At 41.8% G+C, this 17967-nt stretch overlaps 1 protein-coding gene across 1 annotated transcript; it reads left to right on the top strand.

Annotated features, from left to right (window-relative positions):
- The first annotated feature begins 1205 nt into the window (after positions 1-1205).
- On the top strand, positions 1206-17675 carry FAM177A1 (family with sequence similarity 177 member A1). The gene is made up of 5 exons (XM_030481718.1): positions 1206-1543; positions 5682-5858; positions 12874-12940; positions 14548-14645; positions 15438-17675. Exons 1-5 carry the CDS (start codon positions 1457-1459, stop codon positions 15648-15650), a joined length of 642 nt encoding a protein of 213 aa, XP_030337578.1. The 5' UTR covers positions 1206-1456; the 3' UTR covers positions 15651-17675.
- Positions 17676-17967: the final 292 nt, after the last annotated feature.

Genomic DNA, 17967 nt, shown 5'->3' with positions numbered 1-17967 from the left:
AACATCTTTCACCCTTATCTTAAGGCAAGGGGGTATATTAAGAATTTATTTTAATATCCTGGAGAGTCCTTGGGTTGTAAATGGACACCCATCTCTGTTGCTTAGATAAAAAGCAAATGCAGTAATTAAAACAGGTGTTCAAATGCAGTGATTAAAACAGGTGTGTCCCTCTGTCAGCCAGTTCTTTGAGGTGGCAGCTAACACAGCAGACAGTGGCTAGATTCTATAGGTAATTATGCTCCTGTGCTAATAAAACAAGGTGTGCTGTAACTTAGTTGAGAACGTGGAAGTATCTTTTGTGCAATTAGTCACATGTATATTCAATGTATGGAGGATGCTGAAAAATCTTCAGGTATGCCATTTACCTACAGGACTGCATTTTATGCAAAGCATTAGTCTGTAAAAGGACTAGTTAAGTTGGGTCTTAATATTTTAAATATAACAAAAGAATGAGCCCTTTCATATCACCAGCTTGGACAGCTGTCCTCAGCTACGTTGTAGGGAGCGGGCATAATTTTTTTCATGTCTATGGCCCCTGCAGAGCACACTGTAGAAGAAAATCCTGAACTTGCAGAACAGAAGCTATCGTGTTCTGTATGTTCTCTTAGTTCGGTATTCTGAAGACCTGCCTGCATGAAGCAGCCAGCAAGTGCCATGAGTAACAACTCTCCCAGAACCATTTTCTGGCAGGTTTGATGGCCATTGCCTACAGTAAGCAGGCCCCAGCACAAATGAGAGACAAAAGGAGTGTTAAGGTCTGTGCTGGAACAGCTAAGCAAACCAATTATCTGCCATCCGTTTTCCCTGCCTCCTGGGAATAAATGTTACTTTCTCGCACAGACACAGCCCAAGGGCCAGGACACCTTTGTTTTGCATTTCTTTCTTGTTCTGTGGTTCGGCCTTTAAAATGCGTAGAATGGCCTGAGCCAACACCAGGTACTTAAAAGGCTTAGTTAGCAAGCTTGGCTCTTTTTTGAGAGACACAGAAGGACTCCTAACTACTGTCAAGTAACTTGATGTGCTTCTCAGAACATTCTTGTATTATTTTGTACATGTTTACAATATTCTAGGAGGCTGATGTGTGTATTTCCCCACAACACGCAGTTTCACCTCTTCGTAGAGCGGGTATGCTTCTGCTGTGTGTAGGTATGGCTGCGCCTGCCAGCCCGGCTGTCTCTGGCCTCCTCCCCCTCTCCCGGCTCCGGTTGGTGCCGTGCTGTGGAGAGAAACGACCGAGGCCGGTAGCCGCCCTGTTACGGGTGCAGACCGGGTCCCTGGCGGGGCACCCCACCCGTCGGGCGCGGAGCAGGGGCGGGCTGCGGCCCACCAGGCCGCGGCGGGCTCGAAGCGCCGCCCCGGCAGGCGGTGGTGATGGGTGGTGCCGCCCGGCTGCTCGCCTCCCTGGGCCGCGGCGGGCCCGCTGCCGCCCTCCCCCGGCGCCGCGGCGGGAGGGAGGATGGAGCAGGGGCTGTCCGCCATCACCCTCTACTGCGCGCCCGCCGCCGGCCCCGCGGCTGCCGCCTGCGCCATGGAGCCCGAGCAGGTGAGCGGGGCCGGGGCTGCCGGGGCGGCCTCTCCCCGGACCCTCCTGGCCGGGCCGCCCGGGAGGAGGCCGCTCCCGGGGCGGGCGAGGCCTCTCGGGCCGCGGCGGGCTGGCGGGGGCGCTGGGGTCCGGCCGCGGCCTGACACCCCCGGGTGTGCGGGAGCGGGGGGCCCGGCGCAGGCCGGTTGTCCGCTGTGGGTGGTGGGGCCTGGCCGCGGGGGGTGGGTCGGTCGGTCGGTCAGCCCGTTCTCCCAGCGCTCTGTAATTACAGTCAGCGGGCGGGCACGCGTGTCTCCGGTGTCTCTCGTTCACCGGCACGTAATGCCTCTTACAAACGAGCCTGATGAATATTAAATTGAGACAGGTTTCAGCTTCCCTCCGCTCTGCCAAGTTGGAGAAGGCGTTGGAGATGGTCAGGGGCACCGGCTCTTAATTAAGTGTAACCTGGCGAGCTGTCCTACCCCTGCCACAGCCTGCTCTATGCACTGCACCTTCACTGATGATCGCGGTGCCTCTCCAAGGATTGTCTTTTTACAGTCATTCTGTGGCTCTGTTATTCTGTTACCTTGTTTCATAGAGACTTGTGCTGTTTAAGGTCAGCTGAAACACAGGGGTGGAAAGTCAAGCTGTATGAAGAGAAAAAAAACCAAACAAATCCCCCAAAACTGTGTCCCCAAAAAGCCCCAAGCCCCAGAATTAACACAAGTGAAATCAGTAAGGCAGGCAAGACAGCATGAATGGGTGGAGACATTTCTCATTAGCTGTTACCACCCTTCTATTAAGTAGCACTGTCAGGTCAGTAGATCTGTGCAAATTGAGTTACTTATCTTTCTGAGGGAGAGTGGACATCACAGACTTTGGCATTTGGGGTCATGAACTCTTGTAAAGATACCCAAGTCCAACAGATTAAAAGATGCCAAAGTGAATGGTCTGGTCTCCCTGTTATTTTTTGCTTTTCTTTTTCCTCTCCTTGATGAAGCTTTATGTTATTGCATCACCTAATACTAGTTGTGTGAGCTCTACTAGCTTACCTGCAGGTGTAGTGGCACGCCCCATCCTTAATTGTCATTTATTTATCTTGGCATTTGGGCTGTGGACTGGTGTTCCAGTGTGCTCGGTGTTGTACTTACACTGCCAAAGCATGCCCTGCTCTCTCTCCGTCTCTGTCCAAAGGGTGAGATAAGAGAGTGGTGTAAAGAGGGTAAACAAGGAGCAGCAGTTTCAGATGCTGACTTCCTGATGGGCAAGGTTTGTATGGGTGCTATAAAGCCAAGAAGAATTCGAAGAGGGCATTTAAAAGTAACAGGAAGTCGCTTTACAGCGTTCACCGAGCACCTTAAGAGCGTTACATGGTGTGACAAAAGCACAAGGGTGACTGGCCTTTGTGTTTAATAGCTACCAGAATAGAAGCCAAAGTAAATATCTTTGCGGCGTGAGGTTAAGACAAGTGCTGAGTCTTTCAAGACCCATGTGATGTGTTGGAGAGGGACAAGCCTGTGGAAGAAATGAGGTGGCAACCTGACCAAGCTGTGGACTGGGAGGATGATCTTTGTAACAACTTCTTGAATTGGGAAAGAAGATCAGATTTGTAAAGGAAGATCAAAAGTGTAAAGCCTCAAACAGGAGATACTCTATCATTTGAGCTATAAAGGGAGCCTAGCTGACAATTCTAGAATAGATCTGCATTGCCACAGTTTTGGCAATAAATGAATAAATATAAATTTAGCAATAGATAAATACAATTTACTATTGCTGAACTTTCTGCTTGCAGCTGGGAGAGATGGCTTTTATTGATCTACATGCATGATTGTGTGCATGTAGAAATTAAAAGGACAAATGCTACAGTGATGACTAAAACCCACATCCAGGCTTGTTGATTAGGTAACAGCAAAACAACAGCTGATATGTGTTACTTTTATTTGATAATTTAGGGCCCTGAACCAGATTACTAAGGAAACGAGATTCATCATTCCTTGGTGAAACCTTATTGTCTTGAACAACTGCATTTGTGTGAAACTTTGTTCCAGTACCAGCTATATGGATCTGTTTACTGTAGGTAGAGTAAATGGAGTGTGGGAATTGAAGCCTGCCTTTTCAACTTTAAATGTTATCTACGGTTTTTTTCTAAGTTAAAATATTTGAAGCATTTGAGTTAAACAAGCCAAAATCAGACTGTGCCTTTAGAGGAGCTCTAAGGAGAGGCTCATGTCGCTTGCTGTTGTTAATCACAGTAATATTTGTGATGCCGTGCTGCAAGATATAGTGTTCTTCAGCACTGTGACTAAACATGAAAAATGGCATCATTGTATGATGCCAAGAAAGGAGTGTGAAATGTTCATAAAAGGCTGATTCTGTGGTGCTCTTTGCTCCAGAAAATACAGAACTGAGTTGCAGTAAGTGGTGCCCACTTTTATAGCAGCAGCAAGGCGTGCTCCCCGTGCTGAGGTTGCCTCGCTGTTTTTAGCATTCATGTTTTTGCAGCTTTGCTCTTCTGCTCCTGCCATGTTCCCAACACTGGTACGCAGCAGAGAGAGCGCGCTGGGCCCCAGACGGTCAGTTCTGTCTTTCTACATGAACATGTAATTCTGCATGAAAATGTAACACTTTCAGCTGAATTACCCCATTGAGAACTTGCTGCTTCATTCTGCTCTGCTCTTCCAGGAAAATGCACAAAATGTGCCACGGTAGCTACAGAAATGCTAAGGGAAGCTGAAATGACTTGCAGTTTTGAGAAGCAGTGGCACGAGGGCTAAGGATGATGAATGTGTGCACTCCCTGCCCGCTTTGTAGAGCTCAGCACATGATCTTTTCCTTTCCTCCCTCTTCTCTATGGGCACAGGAGAAATCTGTGCCTGGAATGAAGGAAGCTGTTCTGTTCCCCAGAGCCCCCTCCTGTCCTAGCGTGCCCACAGGCTTTCCCAGCTAACCAAGCCTGTTTGTGTTGCACAGCTGATTCATGTAATCTAGTGTAAGAGAGAGGAATGGTGATGCTGCGCTTGCAATGATTAAGGGATGTTTTTAAACTACGTGATAAAATACATATTTTCATTAATAATTTTGAATCATAGTCTGTGGAGACTGTTAAGTTTGCATAGGCAAGAAGTCAAAAATTGGAATGTGCCCCTTTTCTGCAGCCTGAATTCTGTGTACACGTACACACATCTCGCCCCTTATGCTGTGGTTTCCAATTACACGAGCTCGTGCATATTTAAAAACCTTCACGGTACATTAAAAACATGTGGTTGGCATTTCCTGGCTTCTGTGTCCTTCTCTGCATGACAGAAGTGTTTTCAGAAGAGTTTTATGCATTTGATGCAGTAGTGTCTAAAAGCTCTACCAAGGTGGAGGCTCTGTTTTGATAGCTACCATACAAAACCTTACTAACATTCTCTGCCTGCAGGAGTTACTAGCATAAAGAATTACTGATTGGCCTTTGAATTAGAAGTATATTTTTTTTAATGCTTTTGACCCAAAGACTGCATTGTAGTAGTCAGCAGCTGGAAGAACAAAACCAGACATTGTACTTCTCTTTTTATATGTCCTTAGCCACAAAACTACGTGTTGTTCTGTTAGCATGGTCCCGTGTACTAATCGTGCTTGCTGATGAAAGCCCACAGAAGCAGATTCCTTGATGCATCTTTTTAAAGCTTGAGCCTGGCTGCTTCGTTGTCCTTGTGCAATTCTAGTGCTAGAGGTGTCTGTCTAAGCTTGCATAGAGATGGCTACAGCCTATGAATTGCTTGATTAATTTCACAAGGTATTCCAAAACCAATGGTAGTTTTAAGTGTAACACTTAAGTGCTCAGCAAATTAAGGAAAAGTGTCCTGCTAAGAAACTCCCACATAACGCAGTGCTCTTTCAGAACAGTTGTTTCTAATACCACCTGTCCATGCTGAAGTGAAAGCACTTACCTTTTGGTTATTTTTAATGATGAGATCAGGTTTTATGTATCTGCAAACAGTAATGTTTCAGTCCTAGCTTTTATCTGCAGCCATGCTCTTGCAAATATCCATTGTACGCACTAATCAATCCAAACTATTTTAAATATTTCACTAAGTTTCTTAAGGGGGAACTTTTCCAGTTCCAGAAGCATGTACTTGAGATAATGGTTTTATCTTTTTTTTTTACTTCATTGTAGCAACTTGCAAATGGAGATAGAGGCTTTGAGAATGTGGAGCTGGGTGTCATAGGAAAGAAGAAGAAAATTCCAAGGAGGGTTATTCATTTTGCAAGTGGAGAAACAATGGAAGAATATAGCACAGATGAAGAGGAAGATGAACAAGAGAAAAAAGACCTGTTGCCACCCGTAGATCCTGTAAGTATTTTACTTGATAAATTGCTACTTCAGGTTTACTGGGTAACTGCCCACATTTTATACTTTAATTTTTGTGTCACAAATCTGATGTAGTATTGAAGAGTCCCTTAATTTGATTTGCTCCAAGCACTGAGAAATCTGTGAGAAGTATTCCTGAGAATTTTTGTCGTGGAGTCGTCCTCCTCTAAAGTAGCCCTATTACTTAGAAATGGGTTTCATTTCTTCACAGTTCTAGTCTGTTCTCTCCAGTATTTCTTCCTCTAATAATATTTGCTTGGTGTCTCCTTGATTTGTACTGTTGTCTAAAAAATGTGCAGGGAAGGCATTTGTTTCCTTATGCTTGGTGACAGTGGAGAGCTGAACCTCTAATCTGGTGTTACCATACCAGCAATTTGATATAATTAAAAGAGTTAGAAGGGAAAGAAACATGACTTGCGGAAATAAAGGAAAACTGGTGTAAGTCGTGATGTATCAAGAATAGCTTTTAAAGGATATGCCTAGTCTGTGTATGTAATTTTCATCTGCCTTGTAAGATGTTAAGGTGCTGCTCAACCTGTGAATGGATTCTCCATTTATAGGTCCAAATTCAGGTGAGGTTTTGACAATTAAAGCTGTCTCCTGTAGCATGTATTGTAGCTGTTAAAATGCATTTTCCTTTTTGTCAATGATTCTGGATCTATACTTAGAGGTAAAATGACATATATAATCTGTTTTAGTCTGTTGGTGTGTCTGATGATCTATTCTGTGGTGATGGTGTATTCGCAAAGCTTTCAGCCATGTGTGCCAGCACTGGCAGCAGTAGATCCCTGCCCTCTGGCAGCCAGTCCGAGAGACGATCTGCATCCTTCTCTTCATCTCTGCACATCCCTAGTCTCATGTTTCTTTTATGACACCCCACGAACTGGTGTCCCAAGCATCTCTTCTCTACCCTCCTACAACTACTCTTACCTCAATGAATTGGGTCTGTAGTGCTACTCCCTGCCTGCCAGTGGGGCTCCCTTCCTGTCTCTCTCTGGGCTTGGTTGCCTGTATTGAGCTAGAGGCTGGTCCTTTCCCATGTGCTGGAGTGCACTCAGGCAGCCGGGAGTCATTGCTTTGTGCAGTGACTAGTCCTGCCTGCTGGCAAACCGGAGGCAAATACCAGTGTGGACCTGCTTGTTTCCACGCTTCAGATGAGAGTCTTTGCATGCACCGAAACCAGTGTCCTGTTGTCTACTTGACATTGTTGTTGAAGTGAATTTTGTGCCATCGTTTGGGAATCCATAATTAAGAAATGTGGCAAAAGCTCTCTGTTTTCTGTACAATAGTAGGCCCTGTATTTATTTATATGTATATTCATCTTGGGAGAGCTTGGCTTTGTTGAAGGGACTGCATTGAACTATAAGGAGTTGCTTTGGGAAGGACTGTCAATCAGTTCCTCTTTCTTCCCCTCTGTAAAATGAATTTATCTTGAAGAGAGGAAAAAAAAATCCCCAAAAGTGGTTTGAGGGCTGCACTGCAGTGAGACCGTGGGAATTCAGCTGGGATTGGGGGTCCTAGTGATTCATGGGTGAAGCTGTGTATTTCATCTTGGAGGGATTGATGGTACTGCTGTCTCTCTCTTGCTAGGCAGTTCTTGTGCACAACAGAGAATAACATTAGCCTGCGAGCAGGTAGGATATTCTCAGTGTAAAGTACAACTGAAGTTTACAGATTGAAAATAAACGTATTATACTCACAAACAATGAGTAGATGTTAAGCTGCCTTGCCGGGTGTTGGTTTTGTTTTTCTTTTCCTCCCTAAGGACCTACTCGAAGAAATGAGAGAACTGTGAAACTTACTGAATGTCCAGGTATCATGAGGGTCAGATCTGTTCCCAGCTATGCAGGTCATGTCACATATCCGTGGATTTTTTTTTCCCAACTATGATTAGCAGGGGACCAGACCTGTATAATTTTTTGTGCCATTTCCTCTCAGTAGAAGAGTTTCACTGTGGTGCAGTGGTAGGAGGCTCAGAAGCCTTGACTTACGTGTTGTGAGGCAAGAGACGTGCTGTACAAATGGGCACAACAGCAGGAATGCTGTGTGATCCTTCTCCTGCTTGCCTAATAAGGATTTTTATGTTTTTGTTCAGAATACTGAAGAGTATATTGTATGGCATGGTTAAGATGGCTTTATTCTCCTTTTATAGTTTATGAAATTCTCAATTTTTATTACGCTTTTTAATAAAAGGACCCCCAAATCCAGAATAGTTTATTGTGGAGCACAGTATGCCTTATTATGTATTGCTTTGTACCCTGACAGAATAAACTTGATTAGACCAAAGGTTGCCATTAAGTGAAGTTTACCTTATCTGCCGCGTGCTTCATGTATCCCAGCTGAGCCACTCAATGAAGAAATGTTAGTCCAAGCTGAGCCTCGATGTTTTAGCCAACTGCTGCCTTAAGAATGTTTTTATTGTAGGATTTCTATAAAAGCAATTAAACAGTCAGTTTGCTGAGACCAGCACGTCTAAAACTTGTTATCTCAGTTGGGATATGAAAAAGTATGTTGCAAGTAATAGCTCTTTCTGGTCCAATTTATTTTTAGAAAAAGCTCGTTTAATATTTTGAATAGAAACTTTGCATCACGAAATTTCAAAGCTCAGCTGGTATTGGCATCCTGGCAGCTTCTGAATGAGTTTAAGGGAAACAAATATTTTGCCACATTGTAAAGAATGTCTTCAGTAAACACCTTGGTTTAATTGTGTTTTGGAGTTAAGCAGACAGGGATGATGTCTTTCTTACTAAGCAAAGTAACATGTATATATCCTGGTAATGTGATAACCAAAGCTCTCAGTGTGGTGGACTGCTGCCCTCAGAATAAAATAAATTCTCCAAAAGTACTAGGTCTTAAATTTTGCTTTGAAACAATGATTCTGGTACTTGTATAGGTCAGCATTCAGGTCACTAAGATTCTTGGAGTGGAGTGGCCACTCTGTTGTGCTTTGGTTTGTCTTTTTTTCAAGAATGAGTTGAATCCAGAGCACATGGTATGCTTAATAAATTTGGGGGTTTTTTAGATAATAGCACTCAGTATTATCTGAGTGTTCTCAAATAAAAGATTAAATAAATGTTTTAGTAACATAAATGCTTTCATTGTAACTGAGTCTTCTATTCTGTCCTAAAATTTAGATGCTTACACATTATACACAAATCTCCTTTTGCTTCTGTCCACCAAAACTTTATTTTGTAGTAATTAAATTTCCCTAACCTGTTCTAGAAGATACTTTTTGTGTTTATCCCTGGAGTGCCACTTGCTATAAACTCTTTGTTTCATTCACCAATTACATGAGTAGGCAGAAGGTGGAATGTGTGTGTCTTTGCAGAGCAACTGAAATGTAGCTGTTGGTGATAACCTTAGAATTCATCCCGAGTACACCTCTGCAACAAAGCTCCAGAAGAGATTTAATTTTATTGACCTTCACTGCTCAGAAAGATCGAATCACATTCTTGAAGGAAGATTATCTTGATGTCCTGTAGTTAAAAGGAGCTTAACTTTAAGTAGCAAAAAGTCTTTTCTAGAGGGCTGTCAAACTTTAATTTTCTCTTAAGAATTTGGGGATGAGAGAGAAACATAGTCACCAGCCAAGTAATAGCAACTCATGATATAGTAGGAGCTTCATGATGGAGGATGCTGTGTGTGTTTCAGGTCTTGGTTTCATTGGCTTGTCTTAGATGCCACAGTTTTATATGGTGCGCATGCTGAAGGACCTATTATAGCAATGATCACTCAATAATTAAACTAATTAAAAAAGCATCTTGGCACAGTGAACAATATAGAAGTATCTATTTGGTGGTGCATATTAACTCTTAAATATGGGATTTGATTTTTCTTTAATCAGAAAATTATTTTTTTCTTCATCTTGCCATTTTTCCTGGCAAAAAGAAACCCTGTGTTCTTTGGAAAGTTCAGGTGTTACTAGGGACTGAAATCTGGCAAGAACAAAGATAGATGTGGGTTGTTTAGGAACACGGAGCACTCAGAAGTTCAAGGGAGTGTGTTTGCTCCTTTTGGCAGCCCCATACTAGGAAACAAAATCATATTTAGTTGTTGAACCAGAGCCCTCTTGGTTTTATCAATGGTCGAATCCATTATGTTCATTCCTACTTAAAATGCAGTAGTTGGATTAAAATTGTATGTTCAGAATTTTTGTAATTTAAAAAACAGTTGTCATAACCATCGTGTTTTCAGTTTTAGACAACAAAGGAAAGTCAGGATAGCTGAATAGTATAATCAGGCATTGTAGAAATGTATACTGAAGAGACTGATGGCAGGAGCAATACTGTGCCCTTATAATAAACCAGTGTCCTGTGTTCCATACTGCTGCTCCTTGTTTCCAGCCAAGAAATACAGTATTACCATGTCCTTGCATTGATTAAAGACTGAATGTTAAGGCTTCTCTGGCCAGAGGAGGTTGACATGCAGAATCTGGGTATGTGCTTCTTACTGAACACTACTAGGGCCTGACTTGGGTACTGTTTTCCAGTATCACTCAATGTATTAAAGCTACTTGATGGAGTAGGATTAGTTTATACTGAGCTGTTGCCTAACAGGCCTGTTCATATCACTCAAACAGTTCTGGTTTTCTCCAGTACCTCTTCTTGCCCCACATTCACCATTCCTGCTTTGATCCTCAGGGTGCTCTGGGAAGCCACCCAAGCTTGCGCTGAGGAAGTAAGGAGGAAGGAGGGAATTATTTCTTGGATGCGTTCCTTTGTTCCTGGTTGTTCTTGCCATCTTTCTCCTGCTGAATTTGTGTGTAGCAGCTTCTCTCATGGTTTTGTGTTGCCTTTTGAGACCCTCAAAAGAATGCTTCTTTTTTAAATTGAGGGGACTGGCAAAACCTTTTGTGGTGGGGGTAGAAAAGTCTCCAGTTGGGGTTTGTCAGAAAGGTTTCCATGAAGCTGAACTTAGAAGTGCTCCTAACATACCAAACTGTTCTTTAATTGTGGTGGGGGAAGAGTATAAATAGGCAAAACTTATGTGTCTGCCAAGCCTCAGGTGTTCCCTGCGTTTGTGTTGCCACAAACACCCTAGAATATTCTGTGCCTGAGTTACTTCTGTCACGTTGAAGTTCAGCTTCTCTTTTCACTCTTAAATGTCTTGTAGCTTCTTGCTCACAGTGGCACAGCAGGCCCCTGTTTGTCCTGCGCACTGTGTGAATGCTTTTTAACCTTGTTCACCTCGTCAGGAAGGATTGTACAGAGCCTCCTCAGTGTCATTATTTGCACCTGTGGCAACAAGCTTTTACAGCACTTTCCTTGACTCCTTCAACTGAACAAACTCCAAAATGATTGTTGTTAGCCTGTCTGCCAACTGAGCGCGTAATCCACAAGCTGGAGGTGCTTTTGTGTGGGCAGAATAGCAGCTGGGTTTGCTTACTTTTACCTTGGCAGGACATTTTCCATACCCACTGCCAAAACTATATAACATCTGGCTTTTTTCAGCCTTGCCCAACTTGAGTTTCTGGCTTGACAGACGATTTCTTGCTGCGCTAATTTTAGAGGCTGTGCTTGGAAAGCACTGAAGTCTAGTAGCTTGTGTATGTGCATACTGAGGCTGTATTAACTAGTATCTGTAGCTGTATTATTTACAGTAATATTGGTGTCCTGTACAGATATCTATCAAATAAGATCATTGAAAATGGTTACTATCAGACAGTTTTTAGCAACAAGTTACAAATACATATGCAACTGAGTGGAGCTAATGGGTTTCATTGAATAAAAGCTGACACTTTGAATTGCTACTTTCCACAAGGAAAGTACCTCTAGAGAGCTCTTTACTGAGGGGAAATACATAACAAAGAGCTTGCCTGAATCTCTTTGAAGGCTGTTAACTATAAACATGTTTAAGTTCACAATGAAATTTGAGTTTGCCTTTTCACAAAAGTGAAAGCCTACTGCTTTTTCCCTGATAGATTGGAATCTGTTTTTCCCCTTCTCCTTTTTATTACATGGCTTGTTTTATTTTTATTTTTTTTAAGAGATACAGCCTCTTTCCTTAGTGAAGAGGATAGTCTGTGTATGGCCATTAATGTCTGAATCTTCTTTAAGTTCCTGAGTGTAAATACCTCAGTTTGTCTGGAGGCTGCAGCACTTCCTCTGTGGCAGTGAGTTCACCATAGTTGCACAAAGGGTAACTCCCCCTCCTTGTCTTCCCAGCCTGTGCTTCCTAAAGAGTCTGTATCCCTCCACTGAACTGCACTGCAGCAATGCAAGCCATCCACTGCATCTCTGGGGTCTCAACAAGATCCTACCATTGCAGCTGCACGCAGATCTCTAATTCCTTGTGTTTAGCCCCATGCTGTGTGCCTCAGTGTGCAGGCACTTCAGAGAGACTTCCTTGCTTACATGCAAATGCTTGAGGTGATGCCACTTAAGGCCTGTTTTGTTAAGTTTTGTATTCTTCTTGTTCACATCACTGCAGGTGCTTTGCTTGTCAGCCTGTCCATTGCTCCCTCAGAGCTGCAGTAACTCTCTCCCATCCCTCATGCTTCCTGGTTTTGTTCTTCAAACAATTCCAAATGGTAATTTGTATCTGCTTCTAAATACTTGGAAGTGGCCTCTTGCTCAGGGACAACTTTGAAGGTTTGGTTGTAAAGAGTCTTTTGCAGTTCTGTCATTACTGTAGTGAGGGGCTACTTGATTAACCCACTTCTTGGCCTGATGAAATTCAGAACATTGTGGAAAGGTCTTTCTAGTTATAGGAGTTACCTGAGGATTGAGTTGGATACTTGTCATTTCCTAGTCTAGGAGTAGAAAACAAAAACCAGTGAAACAAATTTTCCCAGATGTAAACTGTGGTTATATCTTATGTTGACACTTTGCTTCATGTTTGTCTGATCTAGACTTATTTTGAAGCAAAAATACTGTGGTAGCTGGCAAACAGGAAACATTGCAGATTTTTCTCCTCAATCTGTTTGAGCTTTTTCATGTATTACCATGTGCCATGAACATACAGTGATCATGTATTCATATTACTCTCGTTCTTACAGACAACGCTCACGTGGGGACCGTACTTGTGGTTTCACATGCTGCGAGTTGCCACATCAACCTTATCAGGTATCGCTTTATTTAATTCTTGGGTAAACTAGTAATGGAATATTGAAAGTTGCATTGACAGACTGTAAATCATCTTTGTGAGCTATTTTACTTTGAGTCAACAACTCTTGAATGGAAGAACAAACAGAAAATACCCTTTTGCTGAACACTGTTTTCCCCCTTTTTCTCCACATATGTAGATAGGGTGGTGTTGGCAAGGGAGCGTATCAGCTTTCTACTAGGTTTTGTATGGAATTGTTTTGTGTGATGTTACCTGAAAAGAATGCTGCCTGGAGTAACTGAACTGACCGTTTTTATGAAGAAGACTAGAAATTACCCCAAGAACACATCTAGCCATGTTGCTTTACACAGGCTTCTGAGGTTACAAAATAAACAAAAATAAGGCTATTGTCAAGCGTCTTAAACTCACTGCGGTTTATTTGGCCTGTGGACCTCATAAAATGCTGTGACGTTTTAAAAATCCTTTTCCTAGTTTGTGTTCCTCCCAACGTGTAAAGTATCTTTATTTTTGGGGGGTGGTGGAGTGTTGACAAGCGTGGAGTTTCTGTCATTGTACACCTAATTTTGACTATTTTTAAGAACTAGTGGCAGTCCATTCTGTTAATTAACCTGTCCTTACTTTTAGAAACACTTTTTATCTAATGTACAGTGTAATTCTGTTCCTTGTCATACCTGTTCTTCATACACAAAGGTAGATAGTGCTTTCCTTTTTTCCAGAAGTCTTTTATGAATTGGAAGATTAGCACTTCCTTCTTCCCACTTCAGTTTTGCCTCCTACATTTGTAATTTGAACTGGTCTTTTGCGCAGAGCTCTGAACACCAGGAAATCTATAAAATGAGTTATTGTGAACATTCACTGAAGCAGTCAGTTGCTAACTTCTAACTTGTTTTCCCTAAAGATGACTAATTCACTTGCATTCTCGGGGCAGATTTGCAATTTGAAGTGCAATATATTTGACTTCTTGCTTGCCTTTACTCAAGAACCAGCGCTGCAGCTATCATCGTGGTAAAGAGACTGACTGCCACAAGCCCTCCTGTTTCATACTTCTAAGTGTGAGCTACTTGTTTCAGCCAAGTAGCACTGCATGTAGCCTCCAGCTTGGAAATGGAGGCAGCTGAAACCTAAGTATTTAATTAACCCATTAGTATGCAACATAGAACATTGTTAAAACTGATAGTGTATGCATGTTTCAATAAATAACTTGCTAGTTTGCTGATACCGTTAGACTCAAGTGCCGTTATGATTGGTAGCCATGTATATTTTAACTGAAAAATATTCAGTTAAAATTGTCCTTTAGCTGATTCCCTAGCAAAAGAAACCTAGATCCAAAGCTGAAACTAGTAAAATTCAAACAACCACCACCACCACCACAATTCATTGATTTCCATGTTCTCCTTTTGCTCATTCGTTATCTTAAAGAACACTTACTCATATATTAAGCTAATAATTACATGTAAGTACATTAGCCTAGCAGATAGTTGTTTTGTCTTTTGAGTGAAGTAGGACAATGGAAAACCATTCAGGAAAGATGATGACACCTTTTAAAATAAAACTGTGCTTAAGAATTTTCTTCTAGACACTAATGGTATGTAAACCTCTCTTTTAGTGTGTGATTTCCTTGGGGAAAAGATTGCATCTGTTTTGGGGATAAGCACACCAAAATACCAATATGCCATTGATGAGTATTACCGAATGAAGAGAGAGGTATGTGATGGGGTTCTTGCGCTCCTTCTCTCCCAACCTGCTTTCCCTGGTATTTTAAAACATTTGTATTACAGCATTAAAATGAAATTTTAGAACCTGTGTTTCCACTTGACATGTGATTAGTGCTTGTTTTTATCATCAGCCTTTTCTCACCAGCTCAACAGCCTCAGAACTGGCTGGGTCCTGACCACTGCTCCATTTGTTCCTCTTGCACAATGCATTCTCAAGTCAATAGTGTGAGGATGTTGGACAGAGCAGTTACTGGACACTGTAAAGAGGCAGCTGCCAGGAACGTACTTTCCAACTTTAGAACTTGCTCAATGAAGTGTCAAGGGTAAATTGAACACGCTGTTACCATTTGTTCTAAACCATAACTGGAAATGACTGATAGGTAGTCAGTGCTTTATGCAAAAAACCCCACAAACCCCTCAATAATCTTAATTTTCAAGAGATGGAAACAGCTTTACTGCTTTTTATTTTTGATAGCTGTTTAAGAGTTGAAAAAGCTTTAGAGAAGGTAGTGAAATATCATCATCATTGCTATTGACTTAAATACTACTTATCTGGATATGTGACTTTTTGGTGTTTAACACAGCTTAATCTTTCACTTTTTTCCCTTTTTTTTTTTTGCAATGGGAATTCTGGAATATGCCTTATGATCAGCTGGTGACCATTTTCCAATGGAACAAATGTCCTTGCCTTGTAACAAGAACTGTTACGCTCTTATGGAAAAGACTCACAATGGGTGTAAGAGCTAAATAGCAGCTTATGAATCTGGTTATCCATTTTTAGGAAGAAGAGGAAGAACAGGAAAACAAGATGTCAGAAGAAGCAGAAAGACGGCACCAGGAACAGCAGAACAAGCCACAAGCTGAAGTTCCTGTCCAGACAGACCAGCCTGAAGCAACAGCATGCACTTCATTCGTGAATGTAAACTTTGAACATGAGGGAGATTGCCAGTCCCTTGGGGAAAATAAACAGGATGTAGTTCCTCTCCCTCCTTAAGTGTAAAGTCCTGTATGATGTAGGAAGTAGGAAGTGTCAGATGTCACACTCTGGCTATAAAAAGCAGGAAATATAGGATTATACTTGTTCAGTGAAATACAACTTCTAGTATTCTTATTGATCAGGAGAGAGCTCGGCGATGTCTGTTCAGTCTGTCTGCCTAAGAAAGGCTGAGGCATCCTGCTGAATTGGCACTTCAGTTAAAATGAAAATTGCACTATAAACATTTGGGCTAAAATTGAATGTGTAAGCTAATTTCTGTGTAAAGCCAGTAAAAACGTCTTTCTTTTGAATTGCTGTGTCTCTTACACCTGTGGATTGCAGATGCAGGGTGTTTCCTACTTCTAAACACCTATTTCTGATTTGCACATTGTTTGCAACTCAGCTCTCTATGAATAGATTAATAGGAATCAATATTCTGTAACTCACAAGTCATTATAATAGTGTCTGTTTTCCCCTATTTATTGTCACTGTTGTATGCATGTTGTTTGGTTTCTTTTTCCTGTTGTTTAACACAAGAGATAATGTTACATTTAATGTTAATTAGAGGTAAGGGTCCATTGAATGTTAATTTTTATTTAAAAAAGCAACTTTAAAGGAGGCTGTAAACACCCTTAAGGACTTATTAACAAGTACCAGCATTCTTGGAGGCCCATAGTGCTCAGCTGTTCCACTCAGTGCTCTAGCAAAGTACAGAACTAGCATCTGTGTAGGATGTTCTCACTCAAAGTCCAAGAAGTAAGAGATCCACCTGCTTGAATACTTCACATGCTCTGAATGGTCCAGAGAAGTAAACTAACATTTTGCTATATGATACTGAATGCTCTGGACACTGTGTATGGAACCAGTCAAGAACTTTTTCAGACACAGATTACCAGAGTCAGTGTACTTGATTAACCTGGACTATTTGTTTAATGTTGAATTACCAGTAAGGGACATGCCATTGTAGTATTCCCCTCCCCAGAATACACAAATAACTAGAACTCACAAAACCGAACTTATGATTCCTCCTTTTTCTTAAATAAACACTTGTTGCAATACTGCAACAACAGGGATTTTTAGCTAAGTGAAACACAGATGGCTCCAAAACTTTTAAATAGCCCCAGATGCCAATGAAGTCCGTTATACTGCAATGACTGTCATTCTACTTGTAGCTTGTGAAAGGAGAATGGTTAACTTTGCGACAATCTGATGTCAGTGCCCGAGTCACTTTTACTCTGTAAAGAGTCATTTTAGATCAAGGAGCAGAGAACCAAGTTACCATATGAAACATTACTTCTGAAAAAACAGTCTCCACTGAAATCGTGTTGGGCATTACTGTATGTCTGTGGCCGTGGTTCCACTACCAACTGAGAAGCCTGATGCAACATCACAGGCCACATAACGTCCTGTTAGTTTCCAGAGTTCAGTTACGTATTTTGGACAAGCTCTGCCCCAATTAGCGTCCTGTAAAGCACAAATCCCTTCTCCTCTCACCTGCCCATAGCATTCCAGCACTACAGAAGAATCTTCTGAAGAGGATTCAGTCATCAGCTCTATGACATCTGTTTTGATACTCTGTTCTTTGCCTCCTTCTTTAATTGTAAAACAGAGGGTGCTGACAGCTGTGTAAAATCAGTCCTTAGCCTGAACATCTGCAGGGGAGAGCTTGGTTCAACACCTGGGGAATACACAGAACAACTGCTTGTTGGGAGTTCTTATACCATCACAGATAGAAAGCCTCACACAGCTCAAGAGTAAAGCCTTTACAGCTGACGGATGCTTTGCTTTTTCTGCCAAGAAATTAATGTCAGTAGCATTGGCTGTCTCCCCCCCGCCCCACTATCTGTTGTATCAGAAATGCTGTCACTGCCTTGGGTTTAAACTCCTCTGTATAAAATACTGTATTACTCACTGTGCCTTAACTTAATCCTTCCTTCAGTTTTTTTGCAAACTGTATGAAAGTGGTTACTTTCATAATGGTTTAATTTTTCTGTAAATGCATTAATTGGTTATTTTATATTTAATATAATTTTTGAAGTGGAAGTTGGCTATGGGTTTTCTTTAAAAACCTATGTGGTCTGTGCAACTTGACGCTTGCACACAGGTGCAGGTGCCTGTTCACTGTTTTCATCTTCACTGAGTCACACATCCTGGTGAAATTCAAATATCACAGTAAGTACCCACACACCCCTGCGTTACAATCTCATGTAGTACTTGTTAACATACTCTGTGTGTTCAGTACTACCTCACACTAAAAAATAATGCAGGATTGCAACCTGTTGTACTATTGGAATTTTATCTGAAAGTTTAAACATTTCTACAACTTTGTTAAATT

This window comes from Strigops habroptila, chromosome 4 (genome assembly GCF_004027225.2).
Source record: "Strigops habroptila isolate Jane chromosome 4, bStrHab1.2.pri, whole genome shotgun sequence".
NCBI lineage: Eukaryota > Metazoa > Chordata > Aves > Psittaciformes > Psittacidae > Strigops > Strigops habroptila.
Note: the sequence above shows the minus strand (reverse complement) of the source record. Positions and strands in the feature narration are given on the sequence as shown.